At 27.5% G+C, this 24,035-nt stretch overlaps 2 protein-coding genes across 2 annotated transcripts; one reads left to right on the top strand and one right to left on the bottom strand.

The window, feature by feature from the left end:
* Positions 1–6,778: 6,778 nt before the first annotated feature.
* LOC108463065 (probable aspartyl protease At4g16563) lies at positions 6,779–8,423 on the top strand. The gene has a single exon (XM_017763003.2). It carries the CDS (start codon positions 6,933–6,935, stop codon positions 8,337–8,339), a length of 1,407 nt encoding a protein of 468 aa, XP_017618492.1. The 5' UTR covers positions 6,779–6,932; the 3' UTR covers positions 8,340–8,423.
* Positions 8,424–14,535: 6,112 nt separating this feature from the next.
* On the bottom strand, positions 14,536–15,742 carry LOC108462891 (NDR1/HIN1-like protein 3). Its single transcript, XM_017762803.2, has one exon. The coding sequence runs from the start codon at positions 15,432–15,434 to the stop codon at positions 14,754–14,756; it is 681 nt and encodes a 226-aa protein (XP_017618292.1). The 5' UTR covers positions 15,435–15,742; the 3' UTR covers positions 14,536–14,753.
* Positions 15,743–24,035: the final 8,293 nt, after the last annotated feature.

The following is a 24,035-nucleotide window of genomic DNA, read 5'->3' as shown; positions in this document are numbered from 1 at the left end:
GAAAAGGGTTATCCATGCCATGCATGAGCCCCAATTACAAATTTATTCCCCTAGAAATCTGTTTGGTCAAAGGGGAAGAGCATATTTCATTGAATGTTTAAATAATACTAATGTTGCCCACAAGAATTTTTTGGCCATATTTTGTTTGAGCAAAACATTTTATTTGAATATTTGAGGATTTGAATTACAACTCAGATGGTAAGGAAGTTATATTAATCTCGAATTCAATCTTAAATAATGATTTTAGTATAAATTTAAAATGGTATATTCTAAATTGTTGTATGTATGCGAGATATTAGTTTGGTGATCAACTTTCATAATCTATATGTAGATATTTTAGTAACTAATTTTTGAGTTATAATGGGTTGATTAGAAATTAATATTAATGTATAAAAGTTATATATATTAAGGCGATGATCGCTGACATCTCATCTTCAGGAGAGAGAGAGAGAGAGAGAAAGCCACCTTCTTTAAGATATTTGTATGTTAATTTGGAAGATCAAAACCATAATACTTGAAATTTTCAAGATATCAATAGATTTAGGTATGATTCTCTATTTAGTTTTTATTCTTGATGATCTAACATAACAAATCCTGATTTATTAAATTTTATATCAAACTTATATTGTTCTAACATCTAATCCTTCCATTAACATAACTATCGGTTTAGATGTTAAATGTTGATTCAAATATTAAGTAGAACAATTTCAAAATATGCAAATCAAATTGTAAAAATGCATGAAATTATAATATGGAACTTAGATTTAACATGTTAAAAAAAAAAAAGAGAACTGTTTTTCTTTCACACATGAGATTCAAATAGTTCATGTGATAAATACATACATTTACAATTTAACCCATATATTTTAAATATGCTTTGTACTGATTATAATAATAAAATTAATAAAAAAATATTATTAATATAATAATGATACACTAAAGACTCAATTCAAACAGTTTAAAGTTAGGGACTAATTTCAAATCTGGACCAATATTTAAAAATATAATATATGATAAATAGGTAGCCCACTCTACATGATTAATCATAAATACCCAATAATTTAAATTAAAATTAAAATTTTATATATATATTTTAAATTATAATCAAAATTTTATTTATATAATTACACAAAATCAAAATTATTTTGATATTTATCTCTACATAGTTTGAAATAACAATCAAAGAATGAATTGGTGATGAGTCAATCCATGAAAAAAGAAATTGCTGCCTTCACACTCAACATGATGAAGCTGTATGATCCAAAGTTCCGGTCTATAATCCGCACATGTAATTATAATCAAACAAAAAATCAGAACAGTCGGTAATCGGCAACTTAAAATCTTCTGTTTCGTAATAAAGAAAGTGTATGAATTATTTCATTTATGTAATTATTTTTGCCGACAAATGGTGTGTGAATTTGTCAAGTAAGGACGTGGATTTAGTTTCCACCGGTAATATCGATTTCCCGACTACAGTGAAGATTTTAACGGCGTCCCATAAACGCGAAGGGAATGCGCCAGCCAACTCCCTTGCTTGGCCCCAACCAGATTCAGTGACAGCGACAAGACATGTAGTGTGTTCAGTCTGAGAGTGAGAGAGATGAAACACGTGTGGGACAAACCGCCGGAAACTAATAACCGACGCTAGCTGATGCAGAAGATAACAGATAAGAACCGGGCAGCTTTTGTTGATCGCTACCATATTTGACAAATCAAAATGTGATCTTTTAAACTTTTTAATGTAAATTTAAATGGATATAACAAAACTGTTTTTCTATTAGTATTATAATCTTATATTATATTCTTATTAGTAAGTTTTAAACGATGACTTGATAATTAATAAGGTGAATTAATATCTATTAATAAAAAGAAACATATTTTAAATTCAAGTTGATCGATAGTTAATGTTACAGATTAAAAAGAAAGTTATTTGAATTTTGGTTTGTGAATTCACGTATTCAAAGTTATTTAATGAAAAAATACCAAACTATATAAAAGAAGTGGAATGAAAACTTTTAATTAGTACAAACATTGCGAACAAAAAAGATCATATAACAATGATTTTAATAGCCCAATAACATAAATGAAAATTTTCATACGTGATGCTTATGTGAATTAACTTTTTCTATTAAAATCCTAATTTTTATCACTCCTCCGTGTACTTAATAAAATGCTGATTAGAAATTATTTTCATATATGGATGCTTACCTGGATTAACTTTTTTCACCTATTTTTTTCTTTTAAAATTTTAAAATCTTTTTAAACTCCATAAAATGGGATTAAGAAATTACTATGTGTTATTGTCCTATCCAAGTTTAAAAGCTTGTCAAATATTTAAAAGAATTTAGATAAAAATATTAAGGTGAAAAATGAGTTTAAGAAAAAATAAAGAAAAAGAATCTATTTAAAATATAGGCGAACTAGGCACTATTATAGACCTAAGCCTAGGTCTACTTGTTATTTAAGGTTAGAATATGGTTTTTTTTATATATATATTATGTAAATAGTATCATATGAACATTAAATATATAATAATATAATATATATTCAAAAATATTTAAGTTGGTTATTTTGTAATTTTAATAAAAGAAATTATGTAAAATTAGTAAAATATTATATAAAAATGTGTTATGTTTTATAAAAAAACTAAAGGGTAAATTCTACTATTAGTCCCTGACTTTTGCAAAAGTTGTAGATTAATTTCTGTATTTTTATTTGGTCATTTTTAGTCAGTGTACTTTTCCAATTTTAAAATTCCAATCATCAAATAGTAATTGTTAAATTCATTAAGTTTTGTTTTGTTGTTTTCAAATTTTGATGCATCAAACATTTTATCATATTGTAATGACATATTAATTTATTATTTCCACGTATCACTCACTAAAATCCAGTTAATGGATTAGCAACTATCATCCGCGTCATGACTAGAATTTCAAAATCCAAAAAGCATAGGGACTCAGAATGATTCAATTGGAAAATATGAATCAAATCAACAACGAAATGCATGGTAAAAGACTAATAATTAAATTCAACCAAACAAATTTAACTGTTACTGTTTGGGCTAGCACTCAAAATTTCAAATTTTAAAAAGTACAATGACTAAAATTGATCAATTCAAAAAGTATAATGACTAAAATTGATCAAATAAAAGTATAGAGACTAAACCCACAACTTTCGCATAATACAAGGACAAACTAAAACAATATAAGAGACCTAAACGGATTTGAGTTAATCATTTACAAATATAGATGGATTTCAAAAAAAACTTGGAACTACATTTTAGGCCTGATTGAGCTTGGACAATTATGTAAGATGTTGATACCATCCTTAAACCTAACTAAACCCGACCTTGCTTTTAAATATCTATACATAGCAGGTTTTTAATTTTATTTATGGAGTTTGAAAATAAAAAAATAAATAAATAAACGATAGGTTTTCCTATTAGACCCTAAGTAACTTGTAAATAAAAATTAATATTATCATAATTTTCTTTTAATCTCACCCTTAATCTACTTGTGACTATCTAGATAATTTCAAATTAAGAGGAATCCTCAATCCTTTAAATAAAAAATAAGCTCAAAGAATTAGATTTATTAATTGTCAAAATTATATAAAAGTATAAAGAATAATTTTATATATATACATATAGATAGATAGATTTAAGCATGCCCTTAGCCTTATTCTTCTGGCAAAAATGATCTTAATTCTTATGCTATGCTTATCTCGATTAATGAAATCACGTGACAGTAACCATAATTTTTTATCCTGACATTTGTGTAAATAAGAAATTGAGTAAAATTTGATAAAAATTTTAAATTTTGAATTAAATTATTCGAGTTATTCAGATCAATTATACAATTTAGGTAATCCCAAAATCCGAATAAAAATGGGTAAAACTACGTCGTTTTAATAAATATTTATCCATTAAGTTAAAAGCAAAATCATTATATTATTTATGCAGTTAAATAATTTTGTACTTTGTCTATTAGTTAAATAATCTATTCATGTAAACGGAATATTGAGTATAAATAATAGAATTCGTTAACTCAACTTGACTTGACTTGACTTGAAATTTTTTGACTCGATTTGAAAAAATTTCAAATTAAATTCAGTTGTTAAAATAAGATTCGTCAACTTGATTTTGACTCGATGGAATTCTCCCTATGTATGTTTAATTAACGTTTTTCAAATTGTATTTAGTTTGTTGTGATGATGTTGAAAGAATAAAATGGTGGTTGGTCCATTCATCTAAAAAGAATCTTTGAATGCCAAATAAAATTTCTAAAGAAAAACCCAATAGAAAATTTTACATATCTCCTACATTGAAGGATCTAAATTTATAATCTTATCGAAAATAATGTCAACAACACATCAAGTAAGGCTGAACAACCAGCTTAATTAAAATTCATGAAAAATCCACAAATATTATGCTATTTAGTATTTTCTTAATCAAAGATATGATTAAGTTGACATTGACTTTAAAGTTTTCTACTTAGATTCCCACCAAATAATTTATTGTAAAACACGATTCTGGAAATATTTTTCAGGATTTGATTTTGTACCTCTTTGATATTCCAAATCTTCCTGACCTGCAAACTTCAGTTGACAAATTCATTCTCGAATCAAAGAAATTGAGGTCTACTGGGTGATTATCTTACTTGTTAATTTTAGATTATTTAAGCTATTTGTAGTTTAAAATGTTCAAATTATCCAATTTTTTTATTTAATTAATTTATATCAATTTCCTCTACTTAATTTAATGTACTCAACATAAACTTGAAAATGGTTTGGCCCGAAAATGAACTCAAACTCGGCATGTCTACCTAAGTAACTTGAAAGAGGAGAGTAGTTTTTATGCACATTTGATACATGCAATATTCGATTTGTTTCTTGCAAATTCAAATATTGTAAAATCAAATAATATTTATTCATTACTAATTCAACGGAGATGCAAATAGATATTGCGGATATTTATTATCTAAATCCACATTATTTATTAAGATAACAAATTTGGCTATTCATATTCAAGATCCAAATCTTATTTATTGGATAATTTTGTGCATCAACTAGACCTGTTCATGGGTCAAGTTATCCGCTCAGGCCCGAAGGCTCGCCCGAAATTTGAGAGTGTTTGAGCAAAAATATTAGACCCGAAAAATAGGTTTGGGTAAAAAAAATTAAGCATGTTTAAAATATGGGTTAGACTCGAGCTTCAACATTCAAGGCCCAAGCCTAGGTCGGCCTGTTTTAAGTTTATGATATTTTATATTATGTAATTTAGAACATATTAAAAAAATAAACTTACAATAAATATATAATACTACTCTAATGTATACATTAAAATGATGTTAAGATGACTATAAAAATTTCAATAAATTGAAAATGTATAAAATTATTAAATATTAAATTAAAATAAAATAAATATTTTTAAGAAAATTTAAAATAATATGGACGAACTTAAAATGAACTTAGTTTAGCCTTTTGCAAATATAGGCAGTTTAAAATATTTTAGGCCCAAATTTCGAGTTGGGCTTAAACAAATATAAAGTATGTTAATATCATATTAAGACTCAATTTGACTCATGAACACCTTTAGTGAAAAATAAAACTTCTTTAAAATAAGTAAAATATATATATATTTTATTTTAGTTAAAACAAGTTGTATGAATAATTAAAATAATCAAATGAAAGTATATTGCTAACTGTTATATTAAAACAGTGGTGAAAAATTATTACTCTCATTAAATATATCATTAATATATTTAAATAAATTAAATGAGCCAATGTCTCCACTTGAAAATAGAGGTGGAAATTTAAAGGCAGTAGAAGTCCAGCAAACAAAAACACAAGCTGAGGCAATAATCCCAAACTTGAAGGCTTGGAACCCAAGATTTTGGGCTTTTCTTCAGCACTATAAAGAGACATCGTTTCCCAGTAGTTCAAAATATGGGCTTCTCCCTCAGCAATTTATGTGAAGCTACAAATACTGGACACGAAATAAAATTATACTAAAATTTTTAAATCCGTATCAAAAGAATATTTAATAAGATTTCGTATAAATTAAAATGTATAAATTTTAAATTTTATTAATTAATTATGTATGTACATTGATGTATTTTTGTTGTATTCAAGTTATTTTTGAATTTGGTGCCATGCTCATATTAGTTTTAATTATTTTATTTGTATATGCTATGTCTCAACTCATCCCATATTTAATATAACTTTGTGATGTAACTCATGTCCATGTTTTTTGTATTATATATAATTTTCACCTGTATGTATATTTTGACACATTGTACATATTTTTCATGCAAATAATATTTTAAATAAATAACATTTTATAAATCAAAGAAGTTGGGATCATAATTTAGGCAATGGTACAATATTATTAAAATTAATTGGTGCAATATAAATCAATTATGCATTATATATGTATTATAACTGAAAATATTTAGTTATGCACCTTACAACTTTGATCAATTATAGCTTTTAAGATAACTTGTGGAGCTTGAGTAAACTTTGATGATAATGGTAAAATAATTCAAATAGTAAAATAAATCAACCCTAAATAGGTTAGATTTGCTCGAAAATAGGATTAAATTTGAATTTTTTTTTAGAATTAAGTTATGGTTCTGTTTGATCCACGAACAACTTTAATCTACCGTTCCTATGTTAATATAGGTTAATGTAAAATTCGTATGAAAAAAAAAGCTGAAATAAAATTTTTTTATTAATTTTTAATTTACATGATTTATTTGAACCGTTGATATCAATGTAAAATAGAAAATTTTTTTTATTAGATTACTACATTTGTTAACAGATGGATTTAGCATTTATACTTAACCCTAAATTGAACAAGATTCCTTTCCAGGTGTCCACCATTGCTATTGTCTTCTTTTATCTGTAAACAAACACGATCAAAAGCAAAGAAAATGGATTCTTCTCTTCCTTTCTTCTCCTTCGTCTCGTTTCTTATCATCTCCGCCACATTACTATTCACCGCGACTTCCGACACCATCAAAGTCTCCCTGTCTCCTTCACACCACCACCACTCTTCCTCCTCCGACCCTTACCAAATTCTCAACAACTTGGCCACTTCTTCAGTCGCCAGAGCCCATCACCTCAAACACCACAACCCCAAAACCAACATTACATCTTCTTTTCTCAAGACTCCGCTTTTTCCTCACGGTTATGGCGGCTATACTGTCTCTCTCAGCTTCGGAACTCCGCCACAAACCCTTTCTTTCATCATGGACACTGGTAGCAGTCTCTCTTGGTTCCCTTGCACCTCTCGTTACCTTTGTTCCCAATGTGCTTTCCCTAATGTCGATCCATCAAAAATCCTTACTTTTTCACCAAACCTTTCGTCTTCCGGTAAGCTCGTAGGTTGTCGAAACCCGAAGTGCAATTGGCTGTTTGGTCCCAATGTTGAGTCTCGTTGCCAAGACTGTGATGATCCTACGTCGAAAAACTGTAATCAAACTTGCCCTCCTTACTTAATTCAATACGGCTTAGGTTCCACCGGTGGACTTTTATTACTAGAAAACCTTGTCTTTCCTCCTCACAAAACTTTCCAAGATTTCCTTGTCGGGTGCTCCATTGTTTCCAACCGGCAACCCGCTGGAATAGTCGGGTTTGGTCGGAGCCCTGAATCTTTACCATCCCAATTACACCTCAACAAATTCTCTTACTGCCTCGTTTCCCGCCGGTTCGATGACACCAAAGTCAGCAGCAACATGTTGTTAGAAACCGGGTCGGGTTCAAATGATACCAAGATCCCAGGTCTTGGCTACACACCGTTTTACAAGAACCCCAACCCAGCTTTCCATGAGTTCTACTACGTAACCATAGGTAAAATCCTTGTCGGCAACAAGCAGGTCAAAGTTCCGAGCATTACATTTGTCCCAGGACCGGACGGTAACGGAGGCACCATCATCGATTCAGGGTCAACATTCACTTTCATGGAGAGACCTGTTTTTGAGTTGGTATCGAAGGAGTTTGAGAAACAAATGGGAAACTATAGCAGAGCTCGTGAAGTTGAAAACATTTCTGGGTTAGCTCCATGTTTCAATGTTTCAGGCCATAGATTAACGGACGTCCCTGAAATGAGTTTTTATTTCAATGGAGGAGCCAAAATGGGGTTGCCTTTGGCTAATTATTTCTCAATCGTCGGTGATGATAATGTCGTTTGTTTGATGATTGTTACTGATAAAGGCGTCAGTGAAGGTGCCCGTGGCGGTCCGGCGATAATATTAGGAAACTTTCAGCAGCAAAATTATTATATTGAATTTGATTTGGCAAACAATAGGTTTGGGTTTGCTAAACGAAACTGTATATGAAATGCAAGTTTTCTTAAAGTATATTTGTATTAAATTATGTTAAACAGTATATTTTATAATGAAATAAAAGTTTGTTTAAGAGAAGTTTAAATGTGTGATTTTATTGATTTTATATTAAAAATGTTTTTAAATAATAATATAATTTATTTTATATAAATAATAATTATTTTTTATTAAATTAATGTTTAATTAACTTTTCACACTATTTCTATCTAAAATTAAATAATGAAACTGATATAATAATGATTTATAATGATTTATAATAATGAAAAGTTTGAGAATGTAATGGCATGATGGTCGAAGGTGTTTACGGTCTCATATGTGATCTAGGTTTGAATTGCGTTAGTCAAATTTATTATTCAGGTTTTACCCTAATATTGTAATTCACCAAAAATAAAATAAAAACTATTTATGATTGTACTTCTAACAAGGTCATTTTTAAAATTTAAATCTAAAATATTGTCTTATTACATCAACACTTATTAGTATTTATATTATTATTCCTTGACTAAAGTGGTGTTATAAGTTAATTAGACACAATTTAGTTAGAGAAAAATTTAAACGATCTTTTAAAAGTAATATTATACAATATTAAATGTGGGAGATAACGGTCATATTGTTTGGACCCCTATTTGACACGAGTTTTAACTATCACTCTATACAAATCAAGATAATAAATATTATAATGAGTGTACTTTTGTCTTTTAAATAAAATTTATAAAAACAATTTAAACCCAAAAATTAATCTAGAAAAAAACTTCTCACTTAATGCAATTTGAAGTTAAGACTTTAAAATTTCAATTTTATCATTTCAATACAATCTCATTAATTTTCACATATCTTTTAAACATAATTTTATATAAACATTTTCAATGTGGTATAATTAAAAAGAATAACAATTTATATTATGATTAATAATGATTTTTTATCAGAAATAATAGTAATTCTTTTAAAAAGTGGAAAAAAGAATGTGTATAGTAACAAAAAGGAGGGAATGGAATGCTTTTCTTAGGAAGTTCAATCAACTCATTGCTTTCTAGCTGTTTAATTGGGATGTTTTTTTTATTGCTTTAGCAATTGCAATTCCTGGCTGCTGCTAATTTCTTCCTAACTAAGCATTCCTTTGCCTTTGCCTTTGCCTTTGCCTTTTCCTTTCTCTTTATTCACTTTTTTTTTTCCTATCTTTCATATTCGTTTTATGAAATTTTATTTATTTTTAAACTCAAGATTTTCAAATCAATATTTTACTTAATTAATTTATATAATTACCTTTTAAAATGTATAAAATTTAAAGTTAGATTCATAAAAAAATCTTAAGCATTAAAATTCAAGTATGACATCTTGAAAATCATACGTGCAATGCATTAATTTGAGTTGAGCTAACTTGTTAAACTAATTATCCTAATAGTAATTGTTATCGATTAAGTTTTAGTTCAATTAGCATGAATATTATTGTCAATGCAGGAGGATATGAGTTTGAATATGTGAAGAGCATTATCTTTCTATTTATGAGTTAGAGAGAGACTATAAATAGTTCTAAGTTTTATGATCAAAGCCTATAATAAAATTGTTTTAAAAATAATAATTGTTGATATACTTATAAGTTATAATTTTAATAAAAAATTAGAATATACCCTTCACTACATTTTTCAAATTTAAATTATTAAAATAATTTTATATTCCTTCAAAAGGATAATTTTTATATTAATTATATTAGTCCAAAGTTGATATAATAGTATAATTTTAAGTAATCAAATTTAAAATTGAACCATCATCTGTATTAATCTATAATAAATTATATAAGTAAAATATGGGATAATAGAGAAACATTAATTAGGTATAAAACATGAGAAAATAATTAAGTAGTATATTTGCATTAAAATATTTTTATTGAATATAATGTAAATATTTTTATTAATAATAAAATTGTTGAGTTTTAAAAAATCGTGTACCAAAAATAATTAAAAATCAATTTCATTAAAAAATTGTTACTTAAATGGATGTAAATTTGATAATAAACAAAAAAAAGCTAATGTTAATTTAAATGAATTTTTCATAATTTTAATTACTTAATTTTATTTACATATCATTTAAATATTAATATAAATATAAAAGATATTTACCTCTCATAATTTCAAAAATATTTACTTATCTTCAAGTTTAAAGAAAATCGTTTTAAAATCTATTTGCAATATAAATTTTATATAAAGAAAATTATACTTTTTTATAATGTTTACTTTGACTTTTTATTTGTAATTATAAAATAATAAAATTTAATTATTTTAAAATTTGATTGAAGTATTGTATAATATTAAATTTCTAATTAAATTATATGTGTTTTTTTTAAAGTTAATAAACATATCATTAATCCAAGATAGAGAAGGACTCCCCACTTCAAGTTTCTTAATAGCTAAGAAATATTATCACTCAGATGTTTTAACCTATTAATAAACTTAACCTTCAAGAAATCTCTGAACAATAAAATTACCCCAGAATACAATGTTACAAACCCAATTAGAATCTAGGTTTAATCTAATAAAAAGTCTTTGTAAAATAATCAATAATTAATTGAATTCTCAATTAAAATAACATTAAATTCACTCTTTAATCAAATATAAATATTAATTAAGTTTTAGAAAAATTAATTTTACGTAAGCTTTTATAGTAATTATGTTTGTCATATGGTATATTAAGATTATACTACGTGGAAGAAATTTATAAATTATTTTTAAAATGTTTAAAATTCATAAAAATTATAAAACTGCAATATATATGATAAAAATTAATAGAAATGAAAAACGTAACATACTATAAAATTACAAAAAAATTTGATACTATAAAATTATTAAAATATTTGAAAAATATTAAAAATCATAAAAATTTATAGAAAAATTATAAAACAAATTTAACCCTTAATTTAAATCATAAACTTAACTTGATGTGACCCATAAACATTTTCATATTGTGACTTAGTAGTAGACCTCTTCATGGGTCGGCCCTTGACAAACTTTTAGGCTTGTTTGATAGACCTGAGCTTAGCCCAAAAAATGAATTTTAAATTTTGCTCAAAATCAACCCAATTAAAAATGATAAAGCCCAAGCTTGACCTAACCGTATTAAAACTTTAAAACATATATTATAAATAAAAATATTAAAAATATTAAAATAAATGTTTTCTCAATAAATTGGAAATAAATTTTAAAAATTTTTATACTTAAATAGCACTAACATGGGTGTAACTTAACAAGCAAATACCTATAAAATAGTAGCAAAATTAACAATACAGTAAGAGTTATACAATATCCAAATGATAACAACAAAATAATATAATAGTGAAATAACAGCAAAACAGTGAAAAAATAACAAAAAAAAGTAAGAAAACAACAGACTTTTTTTTTTCTTTTTGCAAATTTGGGTTGAGCTTAGGCCAAAACATCTTACTTAAAGTTTGACTCATTTTCTAAATGAACCTTATTTTTTTACCAAATTTATTTTTTAGGTATATATTTTTATTCAAACTCTTCTATTTTTCGAGTAGGCATTCGAACAGGCCAAATAACCTATTAACAGGTCTGCTTACGGGTTAGCAACATTTGAGATGAAAACTTTGTCACTTTCCAAGAGGCTTCTTCCAAACCGCATTGGGATCGACACCTTGCAGTCAATATTTTTATGTCTTGATCACATATTTTTCTTTTCTAAGTTATCCTAATTCAATCAAAAGATTAAATATAACTTGTAGGAAAATTTTGGATTTTATATTTGTCTTTATATATTTTAATTTACTAAATATTTTTTTATTTTTATGATGTATTATAATATTTTGTAATTTTAATAGCTTTTATTGTTTTTAAATATTTTTATAGTTTGTTATGCTTTCATAATTTTTAAATAATTTTTTATTTTTATATTTTTATAATTTTAAAAATTCTAAAATTTTAAGTTTTTTAGTTTTTATATATTTTTAAATATTTTTATAATTTTTATGTTTTTAAAAATTTAAAAGAATTTACCAACTTTCGCCACGTGACCAAATCTTGACATGCCACTTTATGAATGTAGCAACTATCAAGGGATTACATTGAAGTTGGGCTTTTTTATTTATTTACTTCATTTTATATGAGTGTAGCATCACGATTCCTAGTCTTTGTTTTTTAATACAATGTTTAGAATTATTCGTAGCCTGTCATCAACTTCCTATATTAGCAACAAGGCCGATGTCAATTGAGCTAAGACTCAATCGGCACACTAAAATTGACTTTTTGATAACCTAATTGATTGCTTATATTCGATTAAAAACTCAATTCTATATATTTTTTTTAACAAGTATAATTTAGAGTGCTTAATCAATTAAATGAAATAGTTATCAATAAACTTCTTAAATACAATACATCATTCAATAAATTCAAACTAAACAAGCAAAGAAAAAACATTACATACAATAAACAGCGAATTCGTTTCATGCAAAGCATATGACAATCTAACATTAATTAAATCCAAAATTATGTCTCAATGCGTAAATCGCATTCTAGGCATTACATGATTAATATAAAATAAATATCATAATAGGATAAAAGGAATAATATTGACGAAATTAAGCAAAATGTACAGTGAATATTTGGTGCCGCCTGATCAATCTACGACACCTCTTTAATTTTAAACAAATATTTTTTTGGGTGCAGCTAACCAATTGGCGGTATCGGACTGAAATGTGATAACCTAAAATATTTAGGGAGTTGATATGACATTTACCATTTTGATTGAAAAGCTTTTAAAGGTGCCAAGTTTAAAAGGGTAAATTTCTTCATAAGCGCTTCTTGTTTATTTTTCTTTTTATTTCTCTTAAACACAAAAAATAGAGAGGCCTATTACCAATTAGTCCAAAATATTTATTTTATTAAAATTATTTTTGTAAAAATTTGATTTGAAATAAATTTTATTTATTTTACAAAAATATTTTTGTAAAATTATTGAATAAAATAATTTGAAAAAATTATTTTCAAAAATAAATGAAATTTATTTCCAGTTGAAATCAGTTTTTACAAAAAAAAATTTAGTAGAAAATTTTTTGGACTAATTCGTAATATGCTTCTCTATTTTTGGTGTTAAAGGAGATAAAAGAGAATAAATAAAAGGGCTTATGAAGGAATTTACCCTTTTGAACTTTGGTATTTATTTATTTATTTTACATTATTCATGGAACCTAAACTATTGTGTTTTGATTAATTGTCGAAATGAGAGTACCACTTGATATGGGATTCATTCTTATGCTCCAAGTCATTTTCTATTTTCATTTAATAAACAACCAATCAGAGTGGCGCAGCGGAAGCGTGGTGGGCCCATAACCCACAGGTCCCAGGATCGAAACCTGGCTCTGATAAATATTTTATAATTTTCGCTTTTGGTTGATATGGTTGCTTTGGGCCGAGTGCAAGTACAATGGTTTTCTATTGCTATGTCATGACATGTGGGCTATATGTTTTGGGCCGACAGCAATGGTCCCTTTTTTTACTCAATTTCTTTCTTTTTTAAGAACTAAAAATAGAAGCTATTAGATTAAAAATGAATAAATAATATAAGGAAATAAGAATTACCCAATTAACGATTACTGAAAAAGAACATCATCATTCACAAAAAATAATAATAAAGGTGAAATTGGAGCCTGTTCCTTAACAACACAATCGGCTCTTAAATACCTTATCTCTCACTGCTCTACTTATACTATGCCCCATATGTTCCATCGCAAGAACAAGTACTGGATCCCTTGATGGATTCCATGAAATGGGTATAACTCTTATGATGGTAAGCCAACTTTTCATTGAAAGAGTCTTAAATGATGTTTTACCAACAACGATCATACAATTTCTGGATATCTAATCATATATTGTCAGTTATATTTATCACTAATAAAATTTTACTTGATTTGTAGCAAAATGGGTAAGGCATAGTATCCTTCTCTCGATCACTAATAAGCTTACCTGAGTCAAAGTTTCTCCAAAAACAAGCTGCCAACAACTATTTTCAATTATAGCTCCACATTTATTTTCTAATACAATATGCTTTGATTACGAACGCCATTAGACATTTACAATGGTTGAAACGATCATCTACTTGTATTCTTAAATTGGAAGAAATAAACATCCCTTAACCAGTACAAAATTGAATGTCATAATCAAACAGGAAAACCAAAACCAACTTTACTAAAAAAGAATCATTATTATTTATTCAACAAACCTAACCCAAGAACACAAAAAATACTCAAATACATAAATAGTAATAAAAAACAGGGTCCATCTCCAAAAGTCAACATATATTCACATACCTATAGCAAAAACAAAAAAATAAAATAAAATGTATACATCCCTGAATGAAGATGGAATCACAGACTGGACCAAAGCATGAATCAGGTTCATACTAGAAATCCAAATCACATCTAGTGGTTTTAAACGTACCACCAAAGCTACCATTCCCAGTGTTCAAAGGAACCTTCAAATCACATGAAATTCTAGGCTTAAACCTACCAGTTTTGACCCTCCCAAGCTTAAACCTAATCCTCAAATACAACTTCACATCGATATCATAAACCCCGTTAACCCTGTCTTCATTAAACTCCGATGTCTCATCAGCACCAAGCCTAACAAATTGCTGCCCTACGAAAACAGGGTTTAAGTAACTAGTGTTCTTATGTCCTTGATAAAACGGGGTCAACGTTACGGTATCGAATCTTTGATCCTCGTAGTAAGCTTTAGCCTCGATACGATCGTAGTATATGCCGATCCTACGGTTGGGATTACGTATTGTCATGTTAAGAGCAAGGTTGTAATGCAAAGTGTTGTTGGAAGTGAGGTTGAATTGGGTGAGTTGGACGTCGGTGACATGGAATTTGACCTTGTTGGGACGGAAGATGAGCCAAAAGATGAAAACGGCTAGGCCGATGATGACGATGGCGGTGATGATGATGTTGAAAAGGCATTTGAGAAGACAGCAGCCACAGCCACAGCCGGAGCCACGGCCGGGACGGTGGTAGTTTCTTGTAGGTGGTGGGATTGAAGGGCCGTAGTAGGCCCCATTAAGGTGAGCTTGTTTGTCAGACATGGAAAAAGAAAAACAAGGACGACAACCCAACAATAGAGGGAATTTGTTTGGTTTTAGAGAATGAATTGATGAAAGAATAAGATAGGATGGAGAAGAAGAAAGGAAGCGTATATATATAGGGAATTAGTGAGGTGGTGGCCGCGTACGTCGTCAAATTAACGCGGTTGCTTTGGGCATTTGCTTCTCCATGTGGTGGAAATGTACCTAGCAGCTTGTCTTCATTCATATTATTTTCTTATTTACTTTTTTGCCGCCTTATTATTTTCTTGTCTTATAATTATATTTTTAAAAGTATTATATTTGTACTTAGTATCTGTACTCGAGTTTGATATTTTTTCTAATATGATACATATGTTTTTTTAATCTAATCTAGTATCTGTAATTGACAAAAATTATATATGTTGGTAACTCTTAATATTATTAATTTTAAATTTTCATGATTTTATTAATAGAATAAATTTAGTATTAATTATAAATTTGTCTAATTTTGTTTTTAATTTGTCAAATATGGTCCAATTGATGTGATTTAATTCAGGTTTTAGAGTTGATTTTATGAAAGTTAATTGCTAATGTTAATTATTAGCTAATTATGAAATTTCATCAACTCAATCCTAAAACCTGAATTAAGCATTAAAAAGTTAACACGTTACTTTTGGGTACGAAAATATATAGTTTATGTCAAATATAAATATTAGATTGGACAAAAATAACACGATACCACGTTAAAAATAAAATCAAACTCAAATACTAAATAATATATTAAACCTAAAAAAGTGAAATATTTTATCATTTCAAATTTAAATTTTGGATTCAAAACACCATAATATTCTAGGTGTTTATCATTTCAACTAATCCTTAAATCAATTTTTCATAAATATTTTTGTTATATAAATATTTTACCCTCATCATGACTGTGTGATAATTTTGTGTATATAAATGACTTTGGCTTTCAAAAAAAATGTATTATCTATTTATACTAATATAATTTTTTTATTGAATTAGTAGTACAAATTAACCAAACATAATTCAATTGTAAAATTTTTAAAATTATTATTTTAAAAATAATAAATATTATTAAACAAAAAAAACACTATTCTAACTCAATGGTAGCATTTATAATCTTATAAATAAATATATCTATTTTGCATTAAAAAATCACCTCATTTAATTTAATATATACATATAAATTTAATATTCATTCTTTAATTATCCTTCTTGTATCATGTAGATTGTTGCTTTCAAAGTTACTAATCTACCCAAAGTTTTATGAGGTAAGAAAATAGAGAAAGGATTGTATGAAACTGTGATTCCACGTCATCTATGTTCCTTTTCAATATGAGGATGATAAATCAGATTTTTCCTCTTGAAAAAAATCCAACTAAAAGTGTTGAATATCTGGAGAAAAAAAATATGAGTTGTCATTCTCCTATTAAAAAGGAATAGAATTGACCTGGAATTATGGTTTCATACAATCTTTTCTCTAAAAAAATGAAGGTGCCCAATATCTACTTATTCAATGTTTTTAGCTTATTATGAACTAAAAATAATTTATATTTAATTTAAAAATACATATTTGATGTACATAATACTTTATACACAACAAGGAAATTTAATAATAAAAGCTACTAGTGATGTAGGTGCTGAGAAGCTTCCAAAGTTTGCTTTCATTGACTTCAATATTGCTTTATTATTGGTTTAGAGGGAGGTAATTGTATTGTTGGATTAATATGAAGTTTTGAGAATGATATGTGACTATATTAGTTTGAATGAATGTCACTACATTATTTTATTAATGTGTTTGAGGATTTGTCTTAAATAAATTATATGCATGGATTTGTGAATTTTATTATGTGCAGTTGTCATGTGTGTTTTAATTTAGTTCGTCGTTTTACTTTAAATTGTAATAGTTCTTAATCTATTTATGTTATAATAATTTAATTTTACTTTATGATTACTCGAACAATTTATTTATACTGTGATTACATTTATATTGCATGTTGATTATATTGTACTTATAACAATTTTTAAGAAAAATAAAATATTGAAGAAAGAAAAAGTATTTCTTTCATTTATTATTTGTAAAGATGAACAATTTTATAAATGTGTAAAATTTAAAGGTTTCTTCATTTTGGTCTCTCCTTTTCTTTTAAATTTAGGATTATTTTTTTCCTCGTTAATAATCATAAAAATATTAATCTTTGCTCTCATTTTTCACTAATCAAACAAATTTAAAATTTATTTTCTTTCTAATTTTCACCTAACACACCTTGAAACATAAAATAAAATAAAATGTTATGTCACTTTATGACGAAAATGTTAGAAATTTGAGTTGGAAAATTTCAACCAAAAACGTGTACTTGATATTTCATAAGACTTTAATGATCAATAATATATCTCTAGTTCATTAGTTTTTATAACTGAATAATTAAAATTTTATTAGTATAGAAAATGACATTTCTTATTAAAACACAATAATTTTAAAGTCAAGATTTTCACCCACTTTATTTTTTATTTTTACTTATATGTAATTTTTCTGATAGGCTTAATATAATAAAAAATCTTTGTAAAATAATTCAATAATCAATAAAACTCTCAGTCGAAAACAACGTTAAATTCAACCCTTAATAAAATATAATAATCGATCAAGCTCTTGAAAAACTAACTTCTATATAAACCTCTGACAACCGTTGAGTCTATGTTGATGTGGCAAATTTGATGTGGGAAATTACTAACATAAGGGATTAATTGTTTTAAAATTATTTAAATCTAGAATTATTAAAATATTATAATAAATTTAGAAAATTATAAAATTTAATTATTTATTTATATTTAATTAATTTCGACTAAAAATTTAATTGATTTTAAATTATTTTATAGAGATTTTTCATTATATTAAGCAAAAAGTAAACCATGAATTAAATCTATTTTACACAATTATGGGATGTACCCAAAAATTAAAAATATGGATTTGGGGTTGAATATACAATTGTATGGCCCGCGTTTATCTTACCCATATAATTGTTGGTTTATCAACCTCGAGTAAGGCTAATTGTGGTAGACAGCTGACCTAGCCCAATTCATAATTTTTGGTAGAGAGTGAGGGACATGAATTTTAATCTTTATGTATCTTAAAATGAATATAAAAAACATAACAGAATATACGACAAAAAAAAATCATCATGCTTAATAATTGATGGTATAATTTATAGGGTTAATGCATTATTTGAAATTTGAATTTAGTAAGTGTTTTTAAATTAGGGTTTGAACTTTTTTGCCCAGGTTAGTCCCTAAATTTGACAATTGTTTTTTCATTGTGAACTGAACTTTTCTTTGTCTAAGTTAATTTCTAAACTTGAAAATTATTCGCGTATTGGGTGTAACACCCCAAAATTGTTGCAAGTCACGAAATTCCACATCAAGCTGACCCCTAATTACATACGATTAAGAAACACACATTAAACGATCTTCCAAGCACCAAGAAAGCACCTCCTCTAAACCGATCTAAAACTTAATACAAGAGCACACAAAACTTATAAGGATTTGATCGAAATCATACCTAACAGAATCAAAAAGGCTAACGTAAAACTTATCATAACTTACACTCACCCGACAAAAGTTGTTAAACAATAATATGAAAGAACAGATGAAACTCTAACGAAGCAATAGTAACCAAAATTCAAGCACAAGGATGGAATGGAACAAAACCAATAGATTTCGAGGCACTTTAATGGAAAAGAGAAGAACAAATTTTCAAAAGAAAGAATAAACAAGTGTAGAACATAAAAAAACGAATTTCAATGACAGAGAAAGAAAAGAAAATTGTAAACCAAAGAGTGGGGGATAAAGGATGTTACTAGGAGGAATTTTAAGGATTCAAATTCTCAAAAAAAATAAAAAAAAACATATAAAAAAATAGATTTAGCTAAAACCCAAATATGATAAGTTGAAACCAAAAATGAAAATAATTCCCACTTAACGCACACACGGATTTGAACACAAGACCAAAAGGTAAGCTAACAGACACCTTACGACTAAACCAATTGGCTCATTCTTATCTATCAAACGTAAAAGAAAACACTAAAATCAATCGGCAACCAACAACTCACTCGCAAACCTTAATTCTTCCAAGCCTAATTTCGAGGTGTGATGACTCACCCCTCCTTATAGAAATTTTGTCCTCAAAATTTTCCACTAACCTCACGACTCGCCACGACACTTCCGTTGCGCACTCTGATCCCACACACTACAAAACAATACTTACTCTAACAATCTTTTACGAACAGTTTTAAAATACCTAATTTACTAACACACACAATACCACATCCGCATAATCATAAGACCAAACAAAACCAAAACACGAATCACAATAACTTACAACCATACATGTCTCGACATTGATTCCAGCTCCCTGATTTTGAGTCTTCTTCTGGGCTTGCCTCTAAGCAGGTAGTCGACAAGGGCAATTATTAATTTGATGCTCTGTGGACCCACATCTGAAACATGCTCCAAACTTCTTCCGACAATCACCCTAATGGCGCTTCTTACAGAACTTACAAATCAACATGTCTGTGCCACTACTAGAACCTCTCGCAGTACCTTTCTGAAATCTGGCTCGTTTTGTAGAACATAGCTCCAAACTAAAGGAACTATAACCTCTCTTATTACAGCTCTTACACTTGCACTCAACATACATACCTTTTTCTTCCATTTTAGACCTCTCTAGCATGGTCTCGAAGACCCTCTCCAGAACTCCTAACACTAATTGGGTCAATGTGTCCACACTAACCCCAGAATTATCGTCACCAGTAGCTGGCGTAACCACGACGACTTTTAGCTCATGTGCAAACGCATGCCCTAGCAAGACAGAAAACTCATCTAAAGTCTCACTAGGCTGATTCTCACAAATCTTGCTTACCGTCAAAATCTATAACAGTTATTGAGTCTAATATATTAAGGTATCTATAATTCCACGACAGCATAGTTAGAGATATTAATCTAAAACCTTACGTTTCTAATCTTACAGTTTCAAAGTTCTTATGGACCAACACTAGAGTTTCAGACACTTTGTTTGAAAAAAATAATTTTGAAACAATGTGGTATGTTTTTATCGAAAACTCCCCTTTAAATCCAAGCATACATACACATTAAAAACACAGATCGAGTTTTGACAAACTTGACTCTGATACCACTAAATGTAACACCCTAAAATTTTTGCAAATCACGAGATTCCACAGCAAACTGATCCCTAATTACATATGATTAAGAAACACATCTTAAACGGTATTCCAAGCACCAAGAAAGCACCTCCTCTAAATCAATCTGAAACTTAATACTAGAGCACATAAAACTTATAAGGATTTCGATCAAAATCATACCTAAAAGAATCGAAAAGACTAATGTAAAACTTATCATAACTTACACTCATCCGATAAAAGTTATCAAACAATAATATGAAAAAATATATGAAACTCTAACAAAGCAACAATAACTAAAATTTGAGCACAAAGACAAAATGGAACCAAACCAATAGATTTCGAGGCGCTTTAATGGGAAAAAAAAAAGAAAAGATCAAATTTTCAAACGAAAGAATAAACAAAGGAAGAACAGAAAAAAATGAATTCAATGACATATAGAAAAAAAAACTGTTAGCCAAAAGAGTGGGAGAGAAAGGACATTGAGGAATTTTAGGGATTCACATTCTAAAATATAGATAAATAAAATAGATTTAACTACAATCCTAATCTGACGAGTTGAAACCAAAAATAAAAATAATTTTCATTTGATGCACACGAGGATTCAAACACAAGACCAAAAGGTAAGCTAACAAACACCTTACCACCGAACCAATAGACTTATTCTTGTCTCAAAAAAAAAAACCTTAAGAATTTATCAACAACTAATGACTCACTTGCAAACCTTAATTCTTCCAAGCCCAATTTTGGGTTGTGACAACTTAAATATTTTCTCATTGGCTTCGTAGAGACTCGAACCCAAGACCTCAAACACAAATCCAAGGCTCTCAACCACTAAAGCAAATACTTAATTATTTTGTAAGGGAAAAGATTCGAACTTTGGATCTTAATTTAATTTTCGTACTTTCTCATATTTCTTTTAACCACTGAGCTATTTCCTCATTCTTGTTTCTCAAACGCAAAAGAAAACATAAGAATCTATTGGCAACCAATGACTCACTTGCAAATCTTAATTCTTTCAAACCCAATTTTGGGGTGTGACATTGGGACTTAAACTTTTTTTATGGTTCAAGTTAATACATGAACTTGACAATTATTCCTGCATTTAGACCTGAATGAAAAAATTTTGGACAAAAAAAGTCCAAGCTTTATTGTGGTAATAATTGCCAAGTTCAACAACTAACTTGGAAAAAAAATTTCTATCCCAATATGGGAACAATTTCCTAGTTCAGACCCAATGTGGGAATAATTATCAAGTTCATGAACTAACTTAGACAAAAAAAATTATGCTTCACTATAATAACCATTACTAAGGGTGAGTTTGGATGAGCGGTGCGTTTACCTGCGGTTAGTGTAAAAATAGCTGTGGCGGTGAGATTAGATACTGTAGTGATACTGTAGCGTGAGACAAAAAGTAAGCTAAATACACCGCACCGCCGTCCCAAACCCACCCTAAATTCAAACCCCAAAAGGGTTAACTCTAACTTATACAACAAGCTCAAAAATTGTCATAAATGCAAGTAACTATTTTGTAACGTCAGAAAAGTTGTGACAAATTTTCATGGTCACCAACATAAAGTTTTACTAAAGAAATTTTTTATTATATCACTATTATTTATAGTTTTATTGATGACAAATTGATTCATTGTATTTACAATACATAAAAGTTACATGTTATTTTTGTTACAAAATAGGTTTAACGTGAAAACACAATAATTTGTCACTCTTTTTATATACATACTTATATATATAACTATTATAACAAACATCATGAAACTGTGTTAATTTTTTGCATTAAGAATTATCAAACAAAAGTTGTTGAAAGATCTTTTAGGGATATTTTGAATTTTATTTGACGTTTTGTTTGTGTTACTTATTCTAAATTTATTAATGGCAAATTTCCAAATGTTATGTTTTATGAAGAATTTTTTAATTTCATGCTAGTAAATATATTTTATGAAAGACAGGTTTAGCTTGTCATTATAGTAAATATTTTGAATTTTAAAAAGAAATTAGCTAATTTTTATTTTATATATTTTCTTTAAAAAATTTCTTTAATTTTTCAAAAGTTGATTTTTATAATTTTTATTTTAAAAAAAATATTTATTGATATAATTTAGCTAATGACAAGACATGCAATAATTTCATAGGTGGTTTAAATTTTTGGAAAAAGTGTTAAATTGTGTGACAAAATTAAATTTGAATGCTAATTTCAACCAAAAATTTAAGTTTCTAACTTGAAATCAAAATCAACTACTACATATTATATTTATTCTTTTACAAATTACATGAAATTTTAGGTCTCCAACCTAATTTTAAAGGAATTTTGGTTCACCAAATGTAACATTATGGTTTATAATTTTATCGTAATATAAGATTTAATCTTATTACGGTCGCTTCCTTAAATAATTTAAAATTACGGACAAAATCTGAATTTTAAGATAAAATTATCATCTATTTTATTATATTTATCAATATAATCCTTTTATTATATTTTAAGACAAAAATAAAAATATCTCCTTTTTTTTCTTTCTTTTTTTTCTCTCGTAAGTTTGAAAATCAAAACCTTTAACATTCTCTTTCTAATTTTAACTCCACACTTTCCTAGACATTCACCCTTGTCTCCAGATAGGTAAGTCTAGTATTTTCAATTTCTAGTTGTGTCTTCATATTACTTTGTGGTTTATTGCATTGAGATTTTTTTTTTCATTTTTCAATATATGCTATAGATTTCATGTTTGTTGAGTTCTTGTGTTGTTAATTGTCATGTGTTTTTTTTGTTTGTTTATTTTTTTAGGAAAGTTCTCTCAATTGTTATGAATTCTTATTTAATTAATTAAAGAGAGTATGTAGAGAGAAAGGTAGAAAGAGGAGACACAATGGCCACCATTGTCATCTCTTCCTCTATGTTGTATCATTTTTTCAATTTTTAAATCCCAAACTTCTTTTTTGTTGAGCCATTTATTTTATAAAGAACAATTGCTGACACTTTTTTCATTAATATAATATTACTATTATAGATTGAAGTTTGAACCTTATTTGCTTTATTGTTTGTGATTTAAATTATTGTTTCGATAAAAAATTTCACTGAAATTACAGCTTGCAATCAAAATATCAAATTCATTTTTTATTGATAGGATTTTAGGTTTTCTTTTTTCCAATTATTAAGATTTTAGAATGATTGACAATTTGGTGGATTAATTTGCTCTTTTAACATCCTCTTAGTAGCCGACTTAATTATTTGCTTAATGGGTTCATATTTTATAATAAAGATAATATAATTAAATTTGTTTTCAAATAATCTTGCATTTCATCAACCAAACTCTTGGATTTTACATTCTAACTAAGTGAACTAAACAAAGTAATATCATATTTCACATATAATCTTACATTCTCTTAAATTTATTAT

The sequence above is a fragment of the Gossypium arboreum genome, chromosome 2 (assembly GCF_025698485.1).
Source record: "Gossypium arboreum isolate Shixiya-1 chromosome 2, ASM2569848v2, whole genome shotgun sequence".
In the NCBI taxonomy this organism is placed as follows: Eukaryota; Viridiplantae; Streptophyta; class Magnoliopsida; order Malvales; family Malvaceae; genus Gossypium; species Gossypium arboreum.
Note: the sequence above shows the minus strand (reverse complement) of the source record. Positions and strands in the feature narration are given on the sequence as shown.